The sequence below is a fragment of the Schistocerca gregaria genome, chromosome 5 (assembly GCF_023897955.1).
Source record: "Schistocerca gregaria isolate iqSchGreg1 chromosome 5, iqSchGreg1.2, whole genome shotgun sequence".
In the NCBI taxonomy this organism is placed as follows: Eukaryota; Metazoa; Arthropoda; class Insecta; order Orthoptera; family Acrididae; genus Schistocerca; species Schistocerca gregaria.
In genome coordinates, this window is record NC_064924.1 from 65,198,188 (window position 1) to 65,223,860 (window position 25,673).

Genomic DNA, 25,673 nt, shown 5'->3' on the forward strand with positions numbered 1-25,673 from the left:
GTGTGCCAACAGCGCAGCATTTTATGAGGTCGGATGTCATGTCCCCATCCGCATCAACATTAGCTGCCTCGTTCCATGTGAAAAAGGTTTAAAGTGATCGTCCATCCAACTTCCACAGCATCCTTGCCCATCCCTATGCCACTCACAATCCCAGCACATAGGCAGAGGGTTCATATCCTTATAGAAGATTTAGGTGCAAGACCTGTCCATCCACACCTCTAGTACTTCCTATTCCAGAACTATAACAGGCTTATGCTGCCCCATCAGAGAACAGGCCCTGTGTAAAACCAGTCATGTCATATACCAGCTCTGCTGCAGTAATTGCGCAGTTTTTTGTATTAGTATGCCTACAAACTACTTGTCCACCAGCTTGAATGGCCACATTCAAACTGTGGCCAAGAGCAAAGTGGACCATCCTGTGGCATAACACGCTTTACTTCAATGTGTGCTTCACTACATGGAGCAGCTGGATCCTTCACTCTTCCACCAGCTTTTCTGAACTGCGCATATAGGCATTGTCCATACAATACATTCTCCACTTTTGAAAATATCCTGGCCTCAACCTACGATAACCCACTGCCCCCACACCCTCCATCCAACAGTTTCTGCCCCTTTCGCCTTATCACCTCCTCTCGGTTCATGGCCCCTCACACTGATTGTACACTGTTCTCTGCCTATGTACCCACTGATCTTTCTCCATTCTCTGCACCTCTTTTTTTTCTGTTTCATGTGCCCCGCTCACCACAGAGCTGCTCAACACTGCGTCTGACAGCCTTGTCCTGCTGCCTTCCGTTCAGTCCACACTCCACACGTCTCCCTTCACCCGTACCCTATGCCTCCCCCTCTTTCACTGCCCCTTAGGACTGGTTCTTTCATTCAAAACAACAGTTGCAGTCCAGCCAGAGCAGCTGGAGGTAGTGGTCATGTGTACATGAGGTATGCTTGCTTGTGTGAATATTCTTCTTTCTTTTCTGAGGAAGGCTTTGGCCAAAAGCACAGTGAGTAACAGTGTTTCCTCTGTGTGTCAGTGTCATCTTTATGGTGAGCAGCGATCTATCCTTTTCATAATTGTAGATATTCCAGCCATTCTACATCTTTATTCTTGATGTCTCCATATTTATTTATGATTGTAGTCACCCTGGTGACAAACAAATTTCTCCCAACAAGAGACAAGTTTGTTGAAACTGTCAGTATAGAATGTTTGACTTTTCAGACAGAACGACAGCCTCACCCTGCTTGCACCACATCATCACTATCAAAGTGAAGTTCTTGAAAGTATTCTGTAAGTTTTGGGAACAGGTGAAAATCGCATTGTGCTTAGTCGGAACTTTATGGAGGATGATCGATGCCAGTGAACCCAATTTGTCAAATTGTTGTAGCACCGTATGTGGTGTGGAATTGTGCTGAAGGAGAGGGTGCTCCATGTGTGAACAAACTGTTCACATTTGAAACTCAATTACACCTCACTGCTTCTCATGCGCCGACATAGTTACATACACACTGCCTTGTTACACACTACAATTTGGAGCCCTCTAGTGGCAGAAGGCTGCAAATATGTAGACATAAAGGATAATGATGTGTAGAATGTTAATAATTTCTTTTTGGAGCCATTATGTTTGCAGACATTATTTTTCAGCATGCCCTTGTAAACAGACAATGCTGTAATTCTACCAGCGCAACAAGCAACCAACAGCGCACAACTTAAATGTGGATTGAGAGGTTGAAGACTTATAAGATTTTATGTAACAAGTTGTAGAGTTATTGGGTAAAGTTTGTTCAAAACCGTAAAATTTAAATTATTGTCTACTGGAACTGATGGTATGTATGTGTAGTCATTGTTCACCTTCAAAGTGGTTGTCACAATAACCCTCCCAACAAGGTGAGGGGGATATAGTGTGATAGCTGTTGTATATTTACTGGCAGAACCACATTCTTCTTTTTTACACACACACACACACACACACACACACACACACACACACACAAAGCCATAGTATCTGGCAGCTGAAGTCAGGCTACAAACAGTAGTGCATGATGGGATAGGCAACTGGGTGGGGGTACGGAAGAGGCTGGGGCGGTGAGGGGTAGCAGGATAAGAGTGGGGGACGGTAAAGTGCTGCTGCAGGAGCATGCAGGGACGAGGTGGAGAGAGGGTGGGGCAACTAGGTGTAGTCGGGATGTTAGATGGAATGGGGGGCGGGAGTAGCGAAGAAGGGGAGAGAGTGGAAGTGTTGGTGGAACAGAGGGCTGTGTAGTGTTGGAATGGGAACAGGGAAGGAACTAGATGGGTGAGGACAATGAGTAATGAAGGTTGAGGCCAGCAGGTTCATGGGAATGTAGGATATATTGCAGAACTCTCCCTTCAAAATATCCATAGGATGTGTTGCAGGTAGAGTTCTGCAATATGTCCTACATCCTGTAACCCTCCTGGCCTCAACCTTCATTAGTCGTCGTCCTTACAACTCTCCCTGCAATATATCCTACATTCCCGTAACCCTTCTGCCTCAACCTACGTTACTCATTGTCCTTACCTGTCTAGCTCCTTCCCTGTTCACATTCAAGCACTACACAGCCCTCTATTCCACCAATGCTTCCAGTCTTTCTACTTCTCTCCTGTTCCACTAACCTCCCCCAACCCCCCGGCCTTATCCCCTCCCCCTTACCCCCTCCCTCTAACCTCCCGACTGCACCTAGCTGCCCCACCCTGTCTCCACCTCGTCCCTGCATGCTCCTGCAGCAGCACTTTACTGTCCCCCACTCTTATCCTGCTACCCCTCACCATCCCAACCTCTTCCTTACCCCCACCTCGTTGCCTATCCCATCATATATTGCTGTTCGTAGTCTCACATCAGCTGCCAGAGACTGTGGTCGTGTGTGCGAGTTGCATTCGCACACGCTCGTGTGTGTGTGTGGGGGGGGGGCTAGTTGGCAGAAAGCGTATTGTGTCACAGTATTATTGTTGCGTCTCACTGCAACTCAGCATCTTTGCTATATGGTGAGTAGCAACTATTCTTTTCCTAATGGATTTCCCATTGTTCGGTTATTTGGAGAAATATTTGGCATCCACTTGAGGGATGAAGCACATGTCTCTTGGAGTTAACATTGTTTCTGCTATCAGTATAGTAAGTGTTGTTTGTCAACGTTCTTAGAAATTTTCAAACAGTTGTGCTGTACGTTTTTCATAATGCATGAGATATTCTCCCTCTTATTCAGGTAGATGTAATTTAATAATTGGAACTGTTACTGCTGTTGTTAAGGTGGTTGGTTGTTTTTTCGTGTGTGTTCGTAGAAGCTACAAGGGCTCGGTCAGAGTTTGAAGAAGCCGATCGTAACCTAAGGGATGTGCAGCGTGAAATAAAGCAATTACAAGAATCCATGGAGAAAGATTATGGTGAAGAGGATGAGTTCGCTCCATTGGATGGAGAATGTTTTGAATTTACGGATTCTGAATATGTTTATAAACTGTGTCCATTTGATCATGTAAGTTTATTATTTTACATTTTATAATTCTTTTTTAATATGATTTATACTGAATCAGTTTTGTGTGGAACATATTTATAAATTACTTTTAACGTTCATCGCATAGCAAGATTTTATTGCTGTGTCTCTAAAGTAGCAGTAGAATATGAACATTGTGGATGTAAGGCACTTCACTGTTTCATGTGCTTGATAAACAATATTTTTGCTTAAAAAAATACCAATTACACTGGTCAGCAAAAAACATCTTTTCCTCATTACAGCATTAATAAACATTGTTTTTAGAAGATGATTAGACAATTAATCCAGATTTAATTTTAGACTTTCTCTGCAGGCCTCAGGTTTCATGTAATAATGGTTTTTGTAATTACTTTGGCAGCTTATGTATCAAATTTATATTGCAAAATGACAAACTCTTCCAACAAGACTTCCAACTGCAAACAGCAAACAAAATCTGTCAGTATACAAACAAAGAAAAGAAATGAGTAACTACTTTTTCCCATATTTTCAGCAGTACTTTGTCACAGAAACATCACTTTGTAAGGACCAGCAGTAGTCTTACAACACTGCAGTACTCCATTTGCCTTGATAATGATTTTCTGTTAAAGAAATGTCCTGGTGGAATTGTTCTCCATGTCTGTCTCTTAATGCGCCAAGGTCATCAAGGATAAACTCAGACTAATCATCAAGTGATGTAGTTTATATGACATGTTGCATACCATAAGACAGTACGATTTCAGTAGGTCTTGTACAATATCACATTAGTTCTGTGCGTTATTGTTGCCTAAAAACTTCTTGCGCTTCTGAAAGACAGCCATGCTATTCTTCAACAAATCAAGGAATTATTAATCCGGCATTAACCCCTAATTCGTGCATCTACAAAATTTCCTTCTTCTATCATTACTTCACTGATCCGTGGAAAATTCTCTCATTAAGAACATGAGTCTACATAAGTTTTGTTCATTGGTTTCATAAATTTTTCAACATCAGGAGTGTTCTTCATTGTCTTGTGTACAGGCAGTGGCTTGTTTAAAGCCAGCCATTTTTTTCTCCATAACAGAGATTTTTCCCATCTCTGCTGTCTCACGTGGATAGACACCAGTTGTGCTGTGTATACCTAAGTTGCATGCTGAGAAGAATTGAAATTTCCACATATACACCATTTCTATTTTCCATATGGGACAAGTGTGAGTAGCAGTTTGAAGTTCTCATATGTGTTTTTCAGATTAATTGCACAAACAGTCTGAACAGAAGGAAATTTGTTGGATGCCATTCATTTACTCTCAGATCATGGCCAAAAACTTCCATATTATACTCAATATCATTACAAGAAAACATTTCACCTTCCTTGGAGAAATATTCAGGAAAGACTGCATGACATGGTCATGATAAATAAGATTCTGTCGTTTCAGAGGCAAAGCTGGTAGCTGAGCCTTAATTAAATCTGCAGTGTGTTTTAGTTAAGCCACAGCATTTTCAAGGTTTTCCATGGATGGAGGGTAGCATGCTGCAAAAAAGAAAAAAGAAGCCCTATAAGACAAAAAATGAGTTCATGTTCAAATTCACCACCAGTGACTTAACAAAGAACAGCACTTAAATTTCCAGAATGAATTTTCACTATACAGTGGTGTGTGCAGTGATATGAAACTTCCTGGCAGACTGGAACTCAAACCTGGACCTTCACACCAGAGACAGGCAATGAGTTAGGGTGGAAGTTTAGCTGTGAGGATGGTTATGAGTTGTGATTGGGTAGCTCATTTGATAGAACACTTGCCCGCAATAGGCAAAGATCCTGGCTTTGAATCCAGATCTGGCACAAAGATTTAATCTGTAAGGAAGTTTCAACATTCACATTCTTTGTATCAAAAATGTTGGTCAGCGTTGTTCGTTATTCACTTGTGCTTGAGACTGGTCCACCATCAGGAATCTGACACAGGATATTATAAACAAAATTAGATCGTTATAATAACAGTCATCATGTCACAGGTTGGAGGAAGACAAGGCCATAGCACCTCCAACAGGACTAGGCATAGTAAAGCACTGTGGTCTTCAAACCAGTCTCCTTACTCTGATTACTTCAGCATTGCCTGATTTAATTAAATTACACCCACTTATATTCATAGTTTATTTTCATATTTTGTATAACGTCTTTTCAAGACACTATCCATCCCATTCAGCTAGCTTCCAAGTCCTTTGTCACATGCCACAGAATTAGAATGTCATTGGCAAACCTTAGTTTTTATTTCTTCTTCTAGATCTGTAATTTCCTTTTCAAAATTCTCTTTTACTGCTTACTCAGAGTAAGCATTAAATAACATGGGGATAGGCTACAACTCTGTCTCACACCGTTCTCAACCACTGCCTCCCTGTCATGTCCCTCGGCTTTGGTCATTGAAGTATGGTTTCTGTAACCTCTCACTTGGTGTATTTCATTCCTACTACCTTAAGAATTCCAAAGAGTTTATTCCAGTCAACACTGTCACTGTCTCCAAATCAACAAATGCTATAAACATAGGTTTGCCTTTCTTCAGCCTATCTTCTAAAATGAATTTTAGTTTCTCTGTTGACATGTTTTTTCATGCATTTATCTTACCTGAGGTCAGATTTTACCAGTCTTTCCATTTCTGTATAATTAATTACAGTTAGTTATTTTGTAACCATGACTTAGTAAACTGAAGGGTCAGTAATATTAATACCTGATCTTTCATGCTAGGTGGAATAGTTTTGTCCGTGTTGATCCTGCCAGAGTACACCTTGTTTCTACTGAGTCCTTTCAGTGGTGTGTCAGATTCTTCTCGTAGCATCATATCTCTTCCTACCTCTTCCTCATCTACTTCCTCTTCATTACCATATATTGTCTTCAGCTTTGTTTCCTGTGTAGAGCCCTTCTGTATATTCATTTCAACATTCAGCTTTCCATTTGTTGCTCAGAACTGGTTTGTCATCTGAGCACTTGATATTCATAAAACTGGTTTTGTGTCTCCAGAAGTGTATTTATTTTTTGTGTAAGTGGCAGCTATCTTCCACATAATTGTACATGTCTCTACAGCAGTGCATTTCTCTTATAGCCATTCCTGCTTCCCATTTTACACCTCATTTTTAGATGTTTTTATTGTATTTTTACTTTGTTAATTTGCTGCATTTTTTATATTTTCTCCTTTCGTCAGTTAATTGCTGTATTTCATTTGTTATCAAAAGATTTTCTTTTCTTTAAGGTGCCTTCATTATTTTGTACCAGATTCTAATAAATGGTTTGAATTCTCAATAAATGGTGGAATTTCTGAATAAATAGTGGTAATTCTCCGGATCTGTAATGTTGTGTGTGGATACTTACAATTTTCCTCAAATAAGGAAGCTCCATATGTAGCTCTAATATTCATTAAAGTGTTCAATCTATTGTTAACTTTTATTCCTATTTATCTTTTTTAGGCTACTCAACGTTCGAAATCTGGAGGTTCTGAAACAAGATTGGGACAATGGAATCAGTGGTCAGGTCCAGAAGAAAATAAATATAAAAGCATGTTATATGACAGAGGACAGTCGTGTTGGAATGGACCTCAACGATCTGCTCTGGTATGCACATAGATACCTTACACATTGCATTGTCAAAAAAAATTAATTCTGGATATACCCACTTACATTTTATTTTAATGTTGCAAAAATAACTATAGATGGTATTTGTTACTTTGGTAAGTTATGTTCCAAAGTGATGTGGTTTTGCATGAAAATTTTCCTGATGAATTTGAATTTAATCTTTCTTAATCTCAATAGCTTGTTTGATGGAAACACACAGGCATTTTTAACAAGGTAATAAAAACATGCAACCTGGTTTAGAAGCCTTTTAAATGTATCTGCTGTTAATTATACACTAGTGGCTGTAGTTGGATCAAACTATTAAAGCCACAAAATATTTCATGTGACCAAGTGAGGTGGAGCCTTGATTCAGATGCTACACTTGTCATTGAAAAGAAGGCATTTCAAATCCTTGTCTGACCATCCAGATTGAGACTTTCTATGGTTTGTCTACAGAGATGTACCAGGATGGTTCCTTTGAAAAGGAAATGACTGACTTTCCTCCTCACCCTTAGCTAATTTGAGCTTGTGCTCTGTTTCTGATGACCCCATTTTTCCTCTCTTCCTTTCCTATTTTACATGACTTTTTAGTCAGCTTGCTACTCAGCACAAAAGATACCTTTTTAATCCCCAAGACAGCCAAGAGATTTACAATAGTGGGAGAACAGGAATGTCTCATTTAGTGAAGATGGTTGAGATGCTGTTTGAATTAGTTGCTCCAGTTTCAAAATGAAAAATTTGAAGATCTCTTTCTTACTAGTACCCATGAGTAAGTCAGTTGTTTATCTTTGTGTGCCCATTCCATAAAAACAAATTGTTTTGTTCTGTACCTTGCTACTTAGTAGTGTCAAGCATAGGAGGAGTCCATTGAGTTATGAAAAGAAAAGACAGTGAATTAGAGGCTATCCACACCCTATTACTTACATTCAATTGAGTGGAGCCCCCGTCAAATATGAAGGCAAGTTATGAGATCAACATAAGACCCTACGTACCAAAACCAATGTGTTGCTACCAGTGTCAACATTTCAGTGACACTCACATGTCCTGCGAAAATGCAGCCAAACGTGTAAATTGTGGCAGAGGTGCCCAGTCAGTCAGATCTTGATAAAATTTGAAACTGGTGCAGAGACTGGAAACTTAATTCTAGTGTTAAATTGGAATCGGGCAACTCGCACAGATGTGTAACACTTTGTAGGGATGTGAAATGGAATGATCGCATAGGCTCACTCATGGGTAAAGCAGGTGTTGGACTTTACACTTCCTCAGTATTCTGTCAATAAACCAATCAGTCTACAAAGGAGCTTGCTTACAAATAACTCATGAGAATTGTTCTAGAATATTGCTCAAGTGTATAGGACCCATATAATTTAGGATTAACAGGGATATTGAACGTATACAGGAAATGGCAGCACGAATGGCCATAGGTATGTTTGATCCATGGAAGAGTGTCACAGAGATACTGAAGATGTGCACACTCTTTGAGATAGACATAAACTATCCTGAGAAAGTCTACTATTAACAAAGTTTTAAGAACCGGCTTTAAACAATGATTATAGGAATATACTACAACCCCCTACATATCACTCACATAAGGATCAGGAGGATAAGATAAGAATAATTACAGCAGGCACAGAGGCATTCAAACATTCATTTTTCCAGTCTCCCTAAGTCAATGGAAGGTGGTGAAACCGAAATAACTGGCACAATGGGACATACCCTCAGCCATGCACCTCACGGACATGTTGTGTCTAGGATGCCTGCATTCTCAGTTCCCTAGACAATAAAATAACTCGTATTAATGAATTTTATTACAATAAAACAATTCAATCCTTTACTTTGCTGGATGTGTCACAAGCAAGGGGAACATACAAAATAAACAGTCTTCTTCAGAATAGACAAATACAAGTGTGTGCTTCATAGAGATTCTTAACAGAGTAGCTAATGCTGATGCTGCTATCAAAGTGGGCCACTATGTCGGGAGCGGCACTTATGTCCTCTTCACCTTGGAGTCACTGCTGTCACATTGTTGTCGTGAAAGGGAGATCAATCAGTGTGTGATTGGCGGACTTCTTCTTGTAGCCTTCTCTTCCCTGTCATTCCCAACTGGCGTGCCACTGTTGATTTTATGCCATGACAGTACATGTAGTTGTAGATGTAGACGGAGAGTGCACACCCTCTTCCCCACCCTGCATTAGCTGCAGAAGAATCCATGTTGCTTCTTCCTATGAAATCAGTACCTTGATGGACAGGTTGTACGGGAGATCTAGGCAAGGGAAAGTTTTCTTCCAGTTGCTTGGAAAATATTTGCTATTTGAAAGTCTTCCACACCATCATCTGCAATTGCATCACTATTAAGGCTACACTGAGACCAAAAACAGGGTATGGCCATACAGGTCTGTGACCTTCAGTTCAGCACCACAATTGTCAAATCCTTTAACTAATTTAGCATCCTTATCTACCGTTACTGGACCTTTACCCACACATGAGAAGTCTCTTGTGACCCATACAGAAGATTGGAAATTTGAGAGGGAATTTTCCCAAGATGATTTTCTTCTTACCTCTGGTCAGGATCAACACACAAAAAATGCAAAGGAACTAAGAAGACAAAGAAAATTGCATTTCCCCCTTCATGGACTCAGAGATTCTCCTCAACGGCAACTCTGTGTAACATCACTCAGCCAAAGCCCACTTCATTGGCATGATTTGTCAATCAACCTTAGAGAGCTGATCAGTCCAGTGAGGAAACCTCTACCTCTAAAGAATTAGCAGAGCAGAATCTTCCTGCATCTGAAACCTGTAGTACATATGCATATGAAACCAGAAGCTTGAAAGCTGCTAAGGTTATCAACACCTATGCAACTGCCATCTCTCATTCTTAAATATGGATGTCCTTCAGTGGAATATATCTGATATCACATTGCATAGAGCAGAACTGCAGTGGTTACAACAGTCACAATCCTCAGCTGTTATATGTCTGCAAGAGATAAAAACACAGTCTCAAGACTACTTTGACCTTCCGCACTTCACTCCAATATTGTATGGCCTTCCTGCAAAGGAGAGAACACTATCGCAGTGTTATGTCTAAATAATTTAATTGGACAGATAAAAAAATCTACTCGCCAAGCAGTGGCAGAACACACACATAAGGGACAGTTGTAATTGGAAACCTTTCAGAGCCAGTGGCCCCTTATTCAGGCAGATGGGTTGAAGGGGAAGGAAAAGGGGTGAAGGAAAAGGGGTAGATTTCAGGAAAGTCATCCAGAACTGTGGGTCAGGGGAGACTTACCACACAGGATGAGAAGGAAAGACTGATAGTTGGGGACTGCACTGGATGAAACTTGAAAACCTTAAAGCTTAAAGGTGGAAGACAGGGTAATATGCAGACAGTGATCCATGCTTAAACATCATGCATGAGTTAAAGAGCGAAAAGCTAAGAGCATTGTACGTAGCAGAGGTGGGAGGGGGCGATGAAAAATAGACGAGTAAGACAATGAAAGATGTAGAAAACTGAAACAGTGTGTGGCAAAGAGTAGTTACTGTGAAGAAATTCTGAGACGGAAGAAATTAACATGAATTAAGGCCAAGTGGGTGGTGAGAACCAAGGGCATGTAATAGCGCTAGTTCCCACCTGTGGAGTTCTGAGAAACTGGTGTCTGGGGAAAGAATCCACAACGTGTGGTGTAACAGACACCAAGGTCGCAATTTTGATGCTGTAGAGTATGCCCTGCAACAAGATATTGTGAGTTGTCAGTATACACCCTCTGCCCATGCCCATTCATCTTAATTGATAATTTGGTGGTAGTCGTGCCAATGTAGAAGGCCGAACAGTGTTTACATAACAGCTGATGTATGACGTGTGTCGTTTCACATGTGACTCTCTCTTTGATAGTACATGTTTGCCAGTTACAAGGATGCTATGGGTGGTAGTAGGAGAGCACGTAGGATAAGTCTTGTAGGATGGATGGTACAAGCCACAGGGTAGGGAGATGGGTGCAGAAGGAGCATAGGGTCTGATAGGTGAGAGTTACAACCATGGGAACCAGGTAAAATACCTGGAATCTCTGAATACCTTATCCCAATTAAATTTCACATGGTGCTATTTCGAATCCTATGCCACTTTCCTTGATGTCGATCTCGTCGCCACAGAAGGCCAGCTACTCTCTTCTGTCCATTGGTGACTCACTATTATCCCCCCCCCCCCCCCCTGTGGGTTCGGGGGTAAGTATAGGCCCACGGTATTCCTGCCTGTCGTAAGAGGCGACTAAAAGGAGTCTCAAACGTTTTGGCCTTGTGAGATGGTCCCCTAACGGGTTTGACCTCCATCCTTCTAAATTTTCCGAAGAGCGAGCCGATTGGGGAAGGGCGCCTTACAAGGAGCGATGTGTCCATCATGCATTACCATCTCTAGCCAGGTTGTCGTCATCACTTAGCAGTCCCGCTCACCTACCATCTCTTGGGCGTGGATTTGTTCTTGAGTGCAGTATATTGCAGTCTGCTATGCTGTGTCGCTTTATGCGCCAATGACGATATTGGACTACATCACCTGAAATCCAGCACGGTAGCCAGTCCGTTGTGGTGGGGCCGCCATGTACCCTGTTGGTTGTAGCCCCCTGACTACACAGGGATCGCTCTGCTGATGCCAGTGCCGTTAACTCCCCACGTATGCCAAGGAGTAGATGCCTATCTCCTTGGGGCATTGGGACTCCCGGCAATGGCCATCCTGCCAGGTGGTCGTTGCTGAGGCTGGGTGGCGCCCGTGGGGAGGGCCCTTGGTCGGAGTAGGTGGCATCAGGGCGGATGACCCGCAATGAAGCGTGGTACATCATCTCTTGCTGGCGGCCAGCCGCCAGCAGTCTCTAAGCGTTCCAGGGCTCAATACAACGCAACTACATATGACCCCAAATCGTTCCCCTCCCTGGCTACACCATGGGAGGAACGAAAGACTTAAGGATGCCAGCGAAACATACTCGCCCCGCTACCTTGTGTGTACAAGAGCTGATGGTGAATCCTTTACATCCATGAAGCCTCAGTTCTTCGTCGAGCACTTAGAGGACAAGTTCGGGGAGGTGGAGGGCTTGTCCAAAATGCGCTCGGGCTCGGTTTTGATCAAATCGGCGTCCTCCGCCCAGTCCCGCCGGTTACTCGATTGTAACAAGCTGGGGGATGTTCCGGTTACAATCACGCCCGATAAGAGTCTTAATATGGTCCAGGGCATAATATTCCATCGGGACCTTCTATTGCAGTCCGATGACGAGCTTCGCGCCAATTTAGAGCGGCGAGTTGTTCACTTCGTCCGGCGCGTACATCGTGGTCCAAGGGATAAGCAGGTTGCCACCGGTGCCTTCATCTTGGCCTTCGAGGGTGATACCTTACCTGAGAAGGTCAAGGTGATGGTCTATCGTTGTGACGTCAAGCCATATATCCCTCCCCCGATGCGGTGCTTTAAGTGCTGGAAGTTCGGGCATATGTCTTCCCGCTGTACTTCCAGCCTCACATGTCGAGATTGTGGACGCCCATCACATCCCAATACTCCATGTGCTCCGCCTCCCATCTGTGTAAACTGCGGAGAGCACCACTCGCCTTGCTCGCCGGACTGCAGGATCTTCCACAAAGAGCGCAAAATCATGGACTATAAGACCCTGGACCGCGTGACATACACTGAGGCCAGGCAGAAGTTCGAACGCCTCCATCCTGTTCGAATGACTGCCTCTTACGCCGCGGCTACTACTGTTATGGCCCCATTAGCTCTCCCTCAGACTGCCATCTCTCTGAGCCGGAATGCTACACCTGCCCCCTTGATGGTGGGGGGCACTTCACTCCCTGCTGCTCCTGCACTACCTGCCTCAGGAGCAGCAACCCCCCAACCATCGGGGACATCAGTCCCCACTTCTAAGCTGGGGAAGCCTCAAACTTCCCCGGCTCGAATGGCACGGAAAGGGTCCCTTGGGTCCCTTCCTTCCCAGGTTCCGCCTCTGGGAAGGGTGACATCAGCCAATGGAAGAAAAGCAGATCAGCGGCTGGTCGCAGGGCTTCCCGCTCCTCCTCCGTCCCGGAGACTGACTCGCTGGAGCCCTCCCAGCCAATGAAACCCAAGGACCAGAGAGACAAGACGAAGAAGAAGACCTCTAAGGCCAAGGGCCAGGCGGTGGCATCCACCCCACTGCTCCCTACAGGCTCTGCGTCCGAGGATAAGGTGGAGATCCAGGCATCCGCTGAGGACCTGGATCTCACCGGACCCTCAGACACCATGGAAGCAGATTGTACTGGTCCTCCATCGGTGGCAGCAGGTGACCCAGTGGCGTGATCTGCCTCCTCGGCCCCTTCACGCCTTTTTCGGACATGGACAAAGCGATACTCCAGTGGAACTGCAGCGCTTTTTTCCACCACCTTGCTGAGCTTCGCCAACTCATCAGCAGTCACCCTTTCCTCTGCATTGCCCTACAGGAAACTTGGTTTCCGGCAATGCGGACCCCTGCCCTACGTGGGTATCGGGGTTATTACAAGAACCGGGCAGCTTATGAGAGGGTATCTGGTGGAGTCTGTGTCTACATCCTTAACTCTGTCTACAGCGAATGTGTACCTGTTCACACACCTTTAGAGGCTGTCGCTGTAAGGATGTGGACGCCTCAGCCTATTACTGTCTGCAGTTTGTATCTTCCGCCAGATGGTGATGTCTCGCGTCATGTGTTGGCTGCATTGATAGCACAATTGCCTCCTCCTTTTGTGTTACTGGGCGACTTTAACGCCCACAACCCCCTGTGGGGTAGCGCCGCGATTACTGGCCGGGGTAGAGATGTCGAGACTCTTCTCTCGCAGCTTGACCTCTGCCTCTTAAACACGAGAGAGCCGACTCATTTCAGCGTAGTCCATGGCACATTTTTGGCCATCGACCTTTCTATCTGCAGCCCCGGACTTTCACCATCCATCCACTGGAGTGTCCATGACGACTTATGTGGTAGTGACCATTTCCCCATCTTTCTGTCAACACCACAGCGTCACTCTTCTGAACGCCCCTCCAGATGGGCTCTGAATAAGGCTGATTGGGGCTTGTTCTCCTCTCTCGCCACTGTCGCACCTCCTTCCCCTGACACCATTGATGCGGTGGTTCCGTCGGTCACCACCGGCATCGTTTCTGCGGCGGCATCTGCGATTCCCTGTTCATCCGGGTCCCCTCGGCGGAGGACTGTGCCTTGGTGGGCGCCCGAGATCGCAGAGGCGATTAGAGATCGCCGGCGGGCTCTTCAACGCCATAAGCGGCACCCGTCCTTGGCGAACCTCATCGTTTTTAAACAGCTCCGTGCCCGTGCCCGACGCCTTATTCGCCCACGGAAGCAGGAGTGCTGGGAACGGTATGTTTCCACCATTGGCATCCGTACCTCTGCATCGCAGGTTTGGGCTAAGATTAGGCGACTCCATGGCTATCGGCCGCCTGTCTCTGTCCCTGGGCTTTCGCTGAATGGAGTGGTGTGCACTGACTCCGACACGATTGCGGACCGGTTAGCAGCGCATTTTGCTCAGTGTTCCGCATCTACGAATTACCCACTGGCCTTCCGCTCCCGGAAAGAGCGGTTGGAAAGTTGGAGGCTTTCCTTTCACACGCGCCACGCGGAGTTGTACAATGCTCCTTTCAGCGACTGGGAATTCCAGAGTGCACTATCTGCTTGCCCTGATACGGCTCCTGGGCCAGACCGCATCCACAGCCAGATGCTGAAACACCTCTCTGTGAATTGCCAGTGTCGCCTCCTAGATGTTTTCAACCGCATCTGGGTTGAGGGTGTGTTTCCGTCTCAATGGCGAGAAAGCATCGTCCTCCCCGTGTTGAAACCTGGCAAGAACCCGCTGGAGGTGGACAGCTATCGCCCCATAAGCCTCACCAACGTTCTTTGCAAGTTGCTAGAACGTATGGTGAGCCGGGGGTTGAGTTGGCTCCTCGAGTCTCGAGGCCTTCTGGCTCCGTCTCAGGGTGGGTTCCGTAAAGGCCACTCTGCCGTCGATAATCTGGTCTCCCTAGAGTCTGCCGTCCGTACAGCCTTTGCACGCCACCAACATCTGGTTGCTGTCTTCTTCGACATGCGGAAGGCGTACGATACGACTTGGCGATATCACATCCTGGCCACACTTCATGGGTGGGGTCTTAGGGGCCCGCTCCCGATTTTTATTCAGAATTTTCTGTCGTCTCGTTCCTTCCGCGTGCAAGTTGCTGCGTCCCATAGTTCCTCCCGGGTCCAGGAGAACGGGGTCCCACAGGGGTCTGTCCTCAGTGTCTCCCTGTTTCTAATTGCGATCAATGGGCTCGCTGAGGCAGTGGGATCGTCCGTCGCAGCTTCGTTGTATGCAGACGACTTCTGCCTCTACTACAGCTCCGCTGGCATTGCAGTTGCTGAGCGCCAGCTGCAGGGCGCTATCCGCAAGGCGCAGTCGTGGGCTGTAGCGCACGGCTTCCAGTTTTCGGCCGCTAAGACCTGCGTTATGCATTTCTGCCGGCGTCGCATGGTTCACCCTGAGCCAGGCCTTTACCTTGACGGTGAACCTCTTGCTGTGGTAGAGACGCATCGGTTCTTGGGACTGGTATTTGATGCCCGGTTGACTTGGCTGCCTCATATTAGGCAGCTTAAACAAACATGCTGGCGGCATTTAAACGCTCTCCGTTACCTTAGCCACACCGGATGGGGTGCCGATCGGTCCACCCTTCTCCGGCTGTATCAAGCGCTGATCCAGTCCCCCCTTGATTATGGGTGTGTGGCTTATGGTTCGGCATCGCCATCAGCGTTGCAATTGCTGGATCCCATCCATCACTGCGGGATCCTACTCGCCACAGGAGCATTTCGGACAAGCCCTGTTGACAGCTTACTTGTGGAGGCTGGTGTTCCTCCATTGCGGATCCGGCGCGACCGACTTCTGGCCGCTTATGCTGCCCACGTTTATAGCTTGCCAGGGCATCCCAACTACCGTCTCCTGTTCCCGCACTCGATCGTCCATCTTCCAGACAGGCGGCCCCGGTCAGGGTGTACGATCGCAGTTCGCATCCGGGCTCAACTGTGTGGGATTGAGTTTTTTCCTCTCCCGCCTGTTTTCCGGGCCAATCTCCGTCTGCCCCCTTGGTGTGTGCGCCGACAATGCATTTGGCTGGATTTGGCACAGGGTCCGAAAGACTCGGTCCCTCCTCCGGCCCTCCGCCGCCGCTTTGTTTCTTTCCTTGCCGAGTTTCCCGGATCTGCCGTGGCCTATACCGACGGTTCGATGGTCTCTGGTCGCACTGGTTACGCTCTTACTCTAGAGGATCATTGTGAGCAACGGTCGCTGGCACCCGGGAACAGTGTATACACTGCCGAGTTGGTTGCCATTTATCGCGCCCTAGAGTATATCCGCTCCCGCTCAGGTGAGTCCTTTGTCATCTGTAGTGACTCCCTGAGTGGTTTACGAGCTCTTGACCAGTGCTTTCCTTGTTCCCGTCTGCTGATGGCCATCCACGAGTCGCTCCATGCTCTTGCCCGTTGCGGCCGCTCCGTGGTCTTTGTTTGGACCCCAGGTCATGTCGGCATCCCGGGCAATGAGCAGGTTGACACGCTGGCTAAACAGGCAGTGAGTTCACCGGCTCTGGAACTCGGCCTTATGGAGTGTGATCTCCTGTCGCTTTTGCGCCAGAAAGTGCTTGGTGCCTGGGGTGACGAGTGGCGCACCCTGCCCACGCCCAACAAACTTCGGGCGGTGAAGGAGACGACCGGTGTGTGGCACTCCTCCATGCGGGCCTCTTGGAAGGACTCTGTCCTCTGCCGGCTGCGCGTTGGCCACACGTGGCTGACGCACGGCCATTTGTTGCGCCGGGAGGACCCACCGCTATGTCGCTGCGGGGCAGCTCTGACGGTGGTCCACATTTTGGTGGACTGCCCGCTTTTAACAGGACTCAGGCAGACGTTTGCGCTGCCTGATACCCTCCCTGGCCTTTTATGTGATGACGTTGCTATGGCGGACCTCGTGTTGAGTTTTATTAGGGCAGGGGGTTTTTATCGTATGATTTGAGTGTTTGTCCTTTTATTTCCTGTATTGACTTGGGCCTTTGGCCTGTGGTTTTAAACTGTGGGTTTTAATGTCATTTGGTGGTTGGCTTTTCCTTATTTTCATGGTCGGCCAACCACCTTCACACTCGGTGTGATTTTAGTTCCGTTTGTCTGGTCTTTGTCTGTCTTTCTTGTATTGTGTCGTCCCTTGTCTCAGTTCTCCGTTTTTAACGACTGACAGTTTTTATTTCGTGTGATTTTATCGTGGAACAAGGGACCGATGACCTTAGCAGTCTGGTCCCTTCAATCCCACACCCAACCAATCACTATTATCCTGGTCTGGAATGTGTTAATCAGCTACTTCAACAGGGCTATGGCTTCCTAAAATCATGCCCTGCCCTAAAATGAGATCCATTCTGTCTGAAATTTTCCTCACCACACCTAGAATAGCTTTCGGTCGCTCTCCCAATCTCCACAATATTCTTGTCAGAGCCTATCTTCCTTCTGCACCCATCTCCCTACTGTATGGCTCATACTCCTGTGACCATCCTTGCTGCAAGACTTCCCCTATGCACGCTGCTATGACCACCGATAGTAGCCCTATAATTGGCAAAACATATACTATCAAAGGGAGAGCCACATGTGAAATGACACACGCCATATACTAGTCAGTACATAAACACTGTTCGGCCTTCTACATCGTATTACTACCACCAAATCATCAATTAGGATGAATGGGCAAAGGCAAAGGCTGTATACTGGCAACTCACAATATCCTGTTGCAGAGCATTCTCTACAACATGACACTCATGACCTCAGCACTTGTTTCACCACATGTGCCATCTGGATTCTTCCCCCAGACACCAGTTTCTCAAAACTCTGCAGGTGAGAACTAGCACTACATCATGTCCTTGTTTCTCGCCACCCACCTGGCCTTAATTTACATTAATTTCTTCTGTCTCAGCATTTCTTCACAGTAGCTACTCTTTGCCTCACTCCATTTTAGTTTTCTACATCTTTCATTGTTTTTCCCGTCTATTTTTCATTGCCCCCCACCCTCTCCCACCTCTTATGTACAGTGCACTTACCTTTTCACTCTTACTCCCTCAAGCACAATGTTCACATCCACACACCCAAACACACCCTCCCGTAGCCACGGTGACACTGATTGTTGATGAATGATTATTGAAAACAATTGCCTAGTCTGATGGAGGTGGGGAGAGGATAGGGAAGGATGCAAGGAAGGGGTATTGTGAAAAAGACAGGTCTTTTGACATGACTCAGTGACCAGCAAGATGGAAGGAGTACGGAGGATAGAGCATAAGGGAGAGGAGACTCCTCTCACCATTTCTGTACCTCCTTTATACTATACCCTCTGTACTCCATTTATACTGTTGTGCAACCACTGAGTCATCTGCCAAAAGACCTGCCTCTTTTCTGCTCCTCCCTCATTGCACCATTTCCCACCCCCTCCCCAACTCCACCAGCCAAGGCAACCACTTTTAATAATCAGTCACCAATAATCAGTCACAACATGGCCTCAGGAGTGTGTCTTTGGATGTCTGAATGGTTGTGTGTGTAACTGTGCATATTTACTAGAAAAAAAGCAAGAGCTCGATAGCTAATTTGTATACTGATTCCTGTTATGCCTTTCTACACTCTACACATCAGTCTGCCCCCCCCCCCCCCCCCCCCCCCGCCCCTCCTTCCCCTGTGGGTCCGTGGATTAGAATAGGCCTGAGGTATTCCATCCTGTCGTAAGAGGCAACTAAAAGGAGTCTCTCATGTTTCAGCCGTCATGTGATGGTCCCCTGTCGGAATTGACCTCCATCTTTCTAAATTTTCCCAAAGAGTGAGCCAATTGGGGAAGGGCGCCTTACATGGTGCAGCATGTCCATCATGCATTAATATCTTTAGCCCACTTTCGTGTCAGTTTTGTGTGGAGCATTTGGAGGACAAGTTTGGGGAGGTGGAGGGCTTGTCCAAAATGCACTCTGCGTCAGTCTTGATACAAACAGCATCTTCTGCCAAGTCACAAGCATTACTTGCTTGTGACTAGTTAGTGGTTGTTTCTGTTACCATCACACCCCATAAGAGCTTTAATATGGTCCAGGGTATTATATCCCACACGGAACTTCTTTTGCAATTTGACGATGAGCTGCACGCCAATTCAGAGCGGGCGAGTGTTCATTTCATCTGGTGCATCCATCGGGGTCTGAGGGATAATTAGGTTGTCATCGGGTGCCTTCATCTTCGCCTTCAAGGGTGACACATTGCCCAAGAAGGTCAAGGTGATGGACAACCACTGTGACGTCAAGCCATGTATCCCTCGCCCAATGTGGTGCTTTAAGTGCTTGAAATTAGGCCATATATCTTCCCGCTGTACTTCCAGCATCACATGTTGAGATTTTGGATGTCCATCACATCCCAGTACTCCATATGCCCCACACCCCATCTGTGTCAAAGCGGATAGCATCATTCACCTTGCTCGCCAGACTGCAGGATATTACAGAAGGAGAGGAAAATCTTGGAATATAAGACCCTGGACCAACTGACATATACTGAGGCTAAGAGAAAATTTGAGCGACTGCATCCTGTGGCTATGACCACCTCTTGAGTTGCTGCTACGAGAACAGTTGTCGCCTCATCAGTTTGTCGCATTCCTATTGCCTCTCAGAACCAGAAGACTACACCTGCTCCATTGACAGTGGGGGGCCACTTCCCCCCTGTTGCTCCCGCACCACCTACTTCAGGAGCAACACCCCCTCAACCATCGGTGATATCAGTCCCCTCTTCTCAGCCGGAGAAGCATAAGTTTGAAAAGCCCAAAAGCAGCTGTTCATAGGGCTTCACTCATCCTCAGTCCCAGAGATTGAATCAGTGAATGATGAATTCTTCTCGGGTACTCAGCCGACTGATGGCGCCTTCTTGTCGCAAAGTTTCGATAAGTTTTGTACACATCGAAATGTTGCGACAAGACAACGCCACCATTCGGCTGATAACCTGAGAAGAATCCATCATTGGAATACACCGAGAAAGACAGCAATCGCATGGATCAGTGAAGTCCTCCCAGCCAGGGAAACTCGAGGAGCAGCGAGAGAAATCCAAAAAGAAGGTCCCCAATACAAAGGGAATTGCAGTGGCACCTACACCACCACTACCTCCAAGCTCTGTGTCTGCAGATGAGGTGGAGATTCTGCCGTTCGCTGAGGACCTAGATCTCACCGGTTGCTCAGACACAATGGATATAGACTGCTCAGGCGAAAAGAAGGTGGCAGCAGGTGACCCTGAGGCATAAACTGCCTCATTGAATGTTCCATGCCTTCTCAGTCTCACGATGATGTCATCCTCCAGTGGAATTGAAGCGATTTCTGCATTGCCCTCCAGGAAACCTGGTTCCTGGCAATGCGGATCCCTGCCCTCTGTGGCTATAAGGGATACTACAGGAACCGTAGTGACTATAATACGAGTGGGGTGTCAGGTAGAGACTGAGTTTATGTCCTAAACTCGGTCTGTAGTGAACCTGTGCCCCCTTCAAACCTCTCTTGAAGCTGTGGCTGTCAGAATAAGGATGCCACAGAAAATAACTGTCTGCAATGTATATCTTCTTCTAGGTGGTGCAGTATCCCTGAATATATTAACTGCACTGATTGACCAACTCCCTAAGCATTTCCTCCTTTCAGGAGATTTTTAATCAGGGTGTCTACATGGATAAGGAAAAATAATTCTCAGATTTTTCCCGGTTGAAAATGCACTTTCTCCCAGGTGAAATACACTTTTTCCGTGTTAAGTGACAGTATACTTTTTCTCCGCACTTATCAATCCTTTTATGGTTTATGGTTTTATACCTCGGCGTAGAATTTCCCGGCACTTTAGAAAATGAAACTCTGAGGAAAGAAAATGTTTTGGAAAGATATTTGATGTGCAGCAACATATACACTACATATTTCCATGTTACGAAGGTGTAAATTCGAATTCCACCAAACACCACATGTTACTTTCCGAAGCATTAAAATCGAGATTGCGACGCACTTTTGTAAGCCAGTCACAGCTCATGTCACCTGATTTCACCAGCTGATGACAGAATTTGACACGTGATGTAGTCTGCCAGTAGCAAGATCACTCTTCAGTAGCGCGAACACACAAATAAGAAAAATTAATGGCTTAAATTAATGTACAATTGTTGCTACAAGAAATGCAAAGCTATCACATATAAGACTGATAAGCTGCAAGAGAAGCTAAGCTTCCACATATATTGTTGATCTTTTTTGCGCGTCGTACATCACATAAATGCGCCAGTAAATTTTTTTTAATAATGACGTAAATGTCTGATCGTCTGGGCTCGAAATTCTTCATATGGTCGTCCCCAAAGAGTTGATTTTTAAATGAGAGTCAATTTAAGAAATTCGTCGTACACTCTCTCACGTAGTTTATCTTACATAAAAGGAAATTTACTTTGAAAGTAACACTTTTCAAAGCAATATTCACAATATTCTTCCGTGACCTATCAGAAAGGTAAGTTTCAGCAGTTGCCACAGAAAGTACCAGATAACAGGCGTCACTGCACTTGCACAGCTACGATGACGCAGGAAGCCCGCATGTTCGTACATGTGAAACATTAAAAGATTTTGCATTAAAACAAATCTAATGTAAAGACTGTCACGTCACGCTCATTGGAGACAATTTGTTGTTAAGAAGCACTGCACAGTCTTCCTAAAGCCTTTGACACATGTTGCTGTTAGCAGAAGCTTGTATGAGCACTGTGTTTTTTTTTGTTGTATATGGCCCATTTTCTTTGCAACTTCAGTTTTATTTTCGTTTTTCTCTCTCGTTCATGTTTTGTTGCTGCAGCATTATTCTGCAGAAGCGGGATACAGTAAATTTTTTTCTTAGAGTATTGGTTCTCATTAGTCAAAATCACAAAAATTTAACTGAAAACTAAAACAATGAAAAATCCCGGAACTCAAAAAGATTCCCAGGTTTTTCCCGGTTTCCTCCCGGATGAAAAAATTCCCGGGTTTTTCCCTGGATCTCCTGGTTGTCCCGGGTCATAGACCCCCTGTTAACGCCCATAATCCCTTGTGGGGTGGCACCGTGCTTACTGGCCAAAGCAGAGATGTTGAAAATTTACTGTCTCAGTTCGACCTCTGCCTCTTAAATACAGGGCCGCACACATTTCAGTGTGGGTCACAGTGGTTACTCGGCCATTGATTTATCAATTTGTAGGCCATGACTTCTTCCATCTATCCACTGGAGAGCACATGACGACATGTGTGGTAGTAACCACTTCCCCATCTTCCTGTCACTGCCCCAGCATCAAGCCCATCGATGCCTGCCTGCCTAGATGGGCTTTAAACAAGGCAGGCGGGGAACTTTAACCTCTGCTGTCACCATTGCATATCCCCCACACGGTAACATCGATATGACGGGTGAGCAGGTGACTATGGCAATCGCTTCTGTGGTAGAAAACATGATCCCTCACTCTTTAGGGTGCCCCAGCGAAAGGCAGTCCCTTGGTGATCGGCGGAAGTCGCTGATGCAATTAAGGAGCGTCGGTGAGCTCTACCCTTCCCTGGAGCACCTCATAGCCTTTAAACGGCTCCATGTCCACGTTCGTCAACTTGTCAACCGACGGAAGCAGGGGTGTTGGGAGAGAGATGTCTTGACCATTGGTGCCATATCTCACCTTTCCAAGTCTGGAAAAAGATCCAACGTGTTTTTGGGTACCACACCCCAACAGATGTTCCCGGTGTTAACATAAATGTCATGTTATCTACCAAGGCAAATGCAATTGCTGAGCATTATGCTGAGCACTATACTGGAGCCTCTACATTGGAGAATTACCCCAGCCTTTCGCATTCTCAGACGGCGGCTGGAAGAGAAAGTCCTCTCATTCACTACATGCCATAGTGAATCCTGTAAAATCCCATTTATAGAGTGGGAGCTCCTCAGTGCCCTTGCACATTGCTCTGACGCAGCTCCTGGGGCAGATCGGATACACAGGTCATACTAGTCTCAGGAAACAAGGACTCGAGACAACATACAGCACTTCTTACTAAATAAAACAGTAAACCAGTGAAAAACCGCTTTTAATAAACATTTTTAATACAAGAATGCACTTGTACAATACGAGAAAACATGCAGCATTTCTTATTAAATAAAACAGTAAAATAGTGGAAAAACTGCAAATATCTCCTGCCCCTCGCTGGGTACGCCCATGGGTGGTGCCTACAGGGAGCCATCCACAAGGCACAGTCCTGGGCTCTAGCCCACGGTTTCCATTTTTCGGCTGCAATATCTTGTGTTGGGCACTTCTGTCGGCGTCCTACCATTCATCCAGAACCAGAACTTTACCTTAATGATGATCCACTCATTGTAGTGGAGATATATCGATTCTTAGGACTGGTTTTCAATGCCCTATTAACTTGGCTACCTCACCTTAGTCAGCTTATGCAGAAGTGCTGGCAACATCTCAATGCCCTCCGCCGCCTGAGCAACACGAACTGGGGTCCAGATCGCTCTACACTGCTGCAACTCTACAGAGGTCTTGTACAATCCTGCCTTGACTATGGGAGCCTGGTTTATGGTTTGGTGGTGCCCTCAGCGTTGCTTTTACTCACATCAGGGCACCACTGTGGTGTTGCCTAGTGACAGGAGCTTTCAGGACGAGTCCAGGCACCAGCGTCCTGGTGGAGGCTGGAGTCCCTCCATTGCAGGTTAGGCGTGCACAACTGCTGGGCAGTTATGTTGCATACGTTCGTAGTTCTCCTCCACATCTGAATCACCATCTCCTTTTCCCACCAACGACAGTTTATCTCCCACATTGGTGGCCCAGGTCAGGGCTTCCAATTGCAGTTCATGTCCGATCACTTCTTTCCGAACTGGAGTCCTTGCCTTTACCGCCTATACGTGAGGTCCATTCACGTACACCTCCATGGTGTACACCTAGGCCATGGCTTCGCCTGGACCTTTCACATGGCCCTAAGCACTCAGTTAACCCCTCGGCTCTCGGCTGCTACTTCCTCTTGATACTTGATATGTACCAAAGCCACAAAGTAGTTTACACTGACTGCTCGATGGCTGATGGTCGCGTTGGCTTCGCATAGGAGGACGTATTGAACAGCATTCCTTGCCCAGTGGCTGCAGTGTTTTCACTGCCGAACTGGTGGCTATATCTCATGCTCGTGAGCACATCCATTCATGCCCTGGGGAGTCGTTTCTTCTGTGTACTGAGCCCTTGAGCAGCCTACGAGCTATTGACCAGTGCTACCCTCATCATCCTTTGGTAGCGACCATCCAGGAGTCCATTTATGCCCTGGAATGGTCTGGTCGTTCTGTGGTGTTCGTCTGGATGCCAGGTCATGTCGGAATCCCAGGCAACAAACTTGCAAACAGGCTGGCCAAACAGGCTACGCGGAAACTGCTTACGGATATCGGCTTCTCTGCAACTGACCTGCCTTCAGTACTACGCCCCAAGGTTTTGCTTCTTTGGAAGACAAAATGGCATAACCTCAGCACGCACAACAAACTGTGTTCCATTAAGGAGACTATGAATGGTTGCAGTCCCCCATGCGGGCCTCTCGCAGGGACTCTGTGGTTCTCTGCCGGCTGTGCATTGGCCACGCTTAAGTGACACATGGCTACCTCCTGCGTCTTGATGACCCAACTCAGTGTCAGTGTGGTGCCCGGCTGACAGTGGGGAGCTGTCCTTTGTCTGCCCTGCGATGGACTCTTCAGTTACCGGACTCGTTGCCATTAAGTTTAACTAATCGACTAATTTAGTTTTACATTTTAAGCAAAAAGCTTGACATACGAAGTGCGTTCACGTATTAATTTTTATTTTTTGTTAATGACTTTGTTAATCTACAGCAATGTTATCCTCTTCAAAATATTCCCCATTACATACTATACACTTATGCCAGTGCTTTTTCCAGTTCCCAAACCACTTTAGGAACTGTTTCTTCAGGATTGTTTATAGTTCTCTTAACTGTGCATTTTTAATCTCATCCATGCTTGTAAAACTGCTGTCCTTTAAGGCCTGCTTTGAAATGTTTATACCACTTGTCTGCCCTTGGTTTACTCATGACAGGCTCACCAAAAGCAATATTTACCATTTCTAAAAATTTCATACACTTTATTCCATTCTTATAACAAAATTTAATACGGATTTTCTAATTCATTTTTATACAAACAATCAATCACTGATGCTACCTAAACACATGTAACCTTTCTGACAGCTGACAACAGAGTAAATACCCAATATGCATAACATTGAACACATACTTTTGAGGCTTGTTTATGTAGACTGTGACAAAAAAGTAGTGCAAATTGGACTAATACAACACACAAAATTATAAATTTCTGCTTACTATTTAAACACACTTTGTGTTGCGAGAATTGTTAAGTTTCAATGCAGTCCTTCAAAGAAAACTTATTCCTTTTAGTAGAAACACATAAGAGCAGGCCTTAAATTCTAGAGACTGATTGCATTATATGGGGTTCGTTTTACGAATAACAATAGAGGAACATACATTCACATGAACAGGCATTTGGTTTTATGTTTGTAGTATAATCCTGACTTCCATTCTTATCTTATATTATTTACTCTCGGTTGGCAGAATTGGT

At 45.8% G+C, this 25,673-nt stretch overlaps 1 protein-coding gene across 1 annotated transcript in view; it reads left to right on the forward strand.

Annotated features, from left to right (window-relative positions):
* LOC126271878 (glucosidase 2 subunit beta) overlaps positions 1-25,673 on the forward strand; it is a 188,638-nt gene that overhangs the window by 153,325 nt on the left and 9,640 nt on the right. Inside the window, exons 9-10 of the mRNA XM_049974230.1 lie at positions 3,290-3,480; positions 6,907-7,050. Of these exons, the coding sequence (XP_049830187.1) occupies positions 3,290-3,480; positions 6,907-7,050 (335 nt within the window). The remainder of the gene's footprint in view (positions 1-3,289; positions 3,481-6,906; positions 7,051-25,673) is intronic.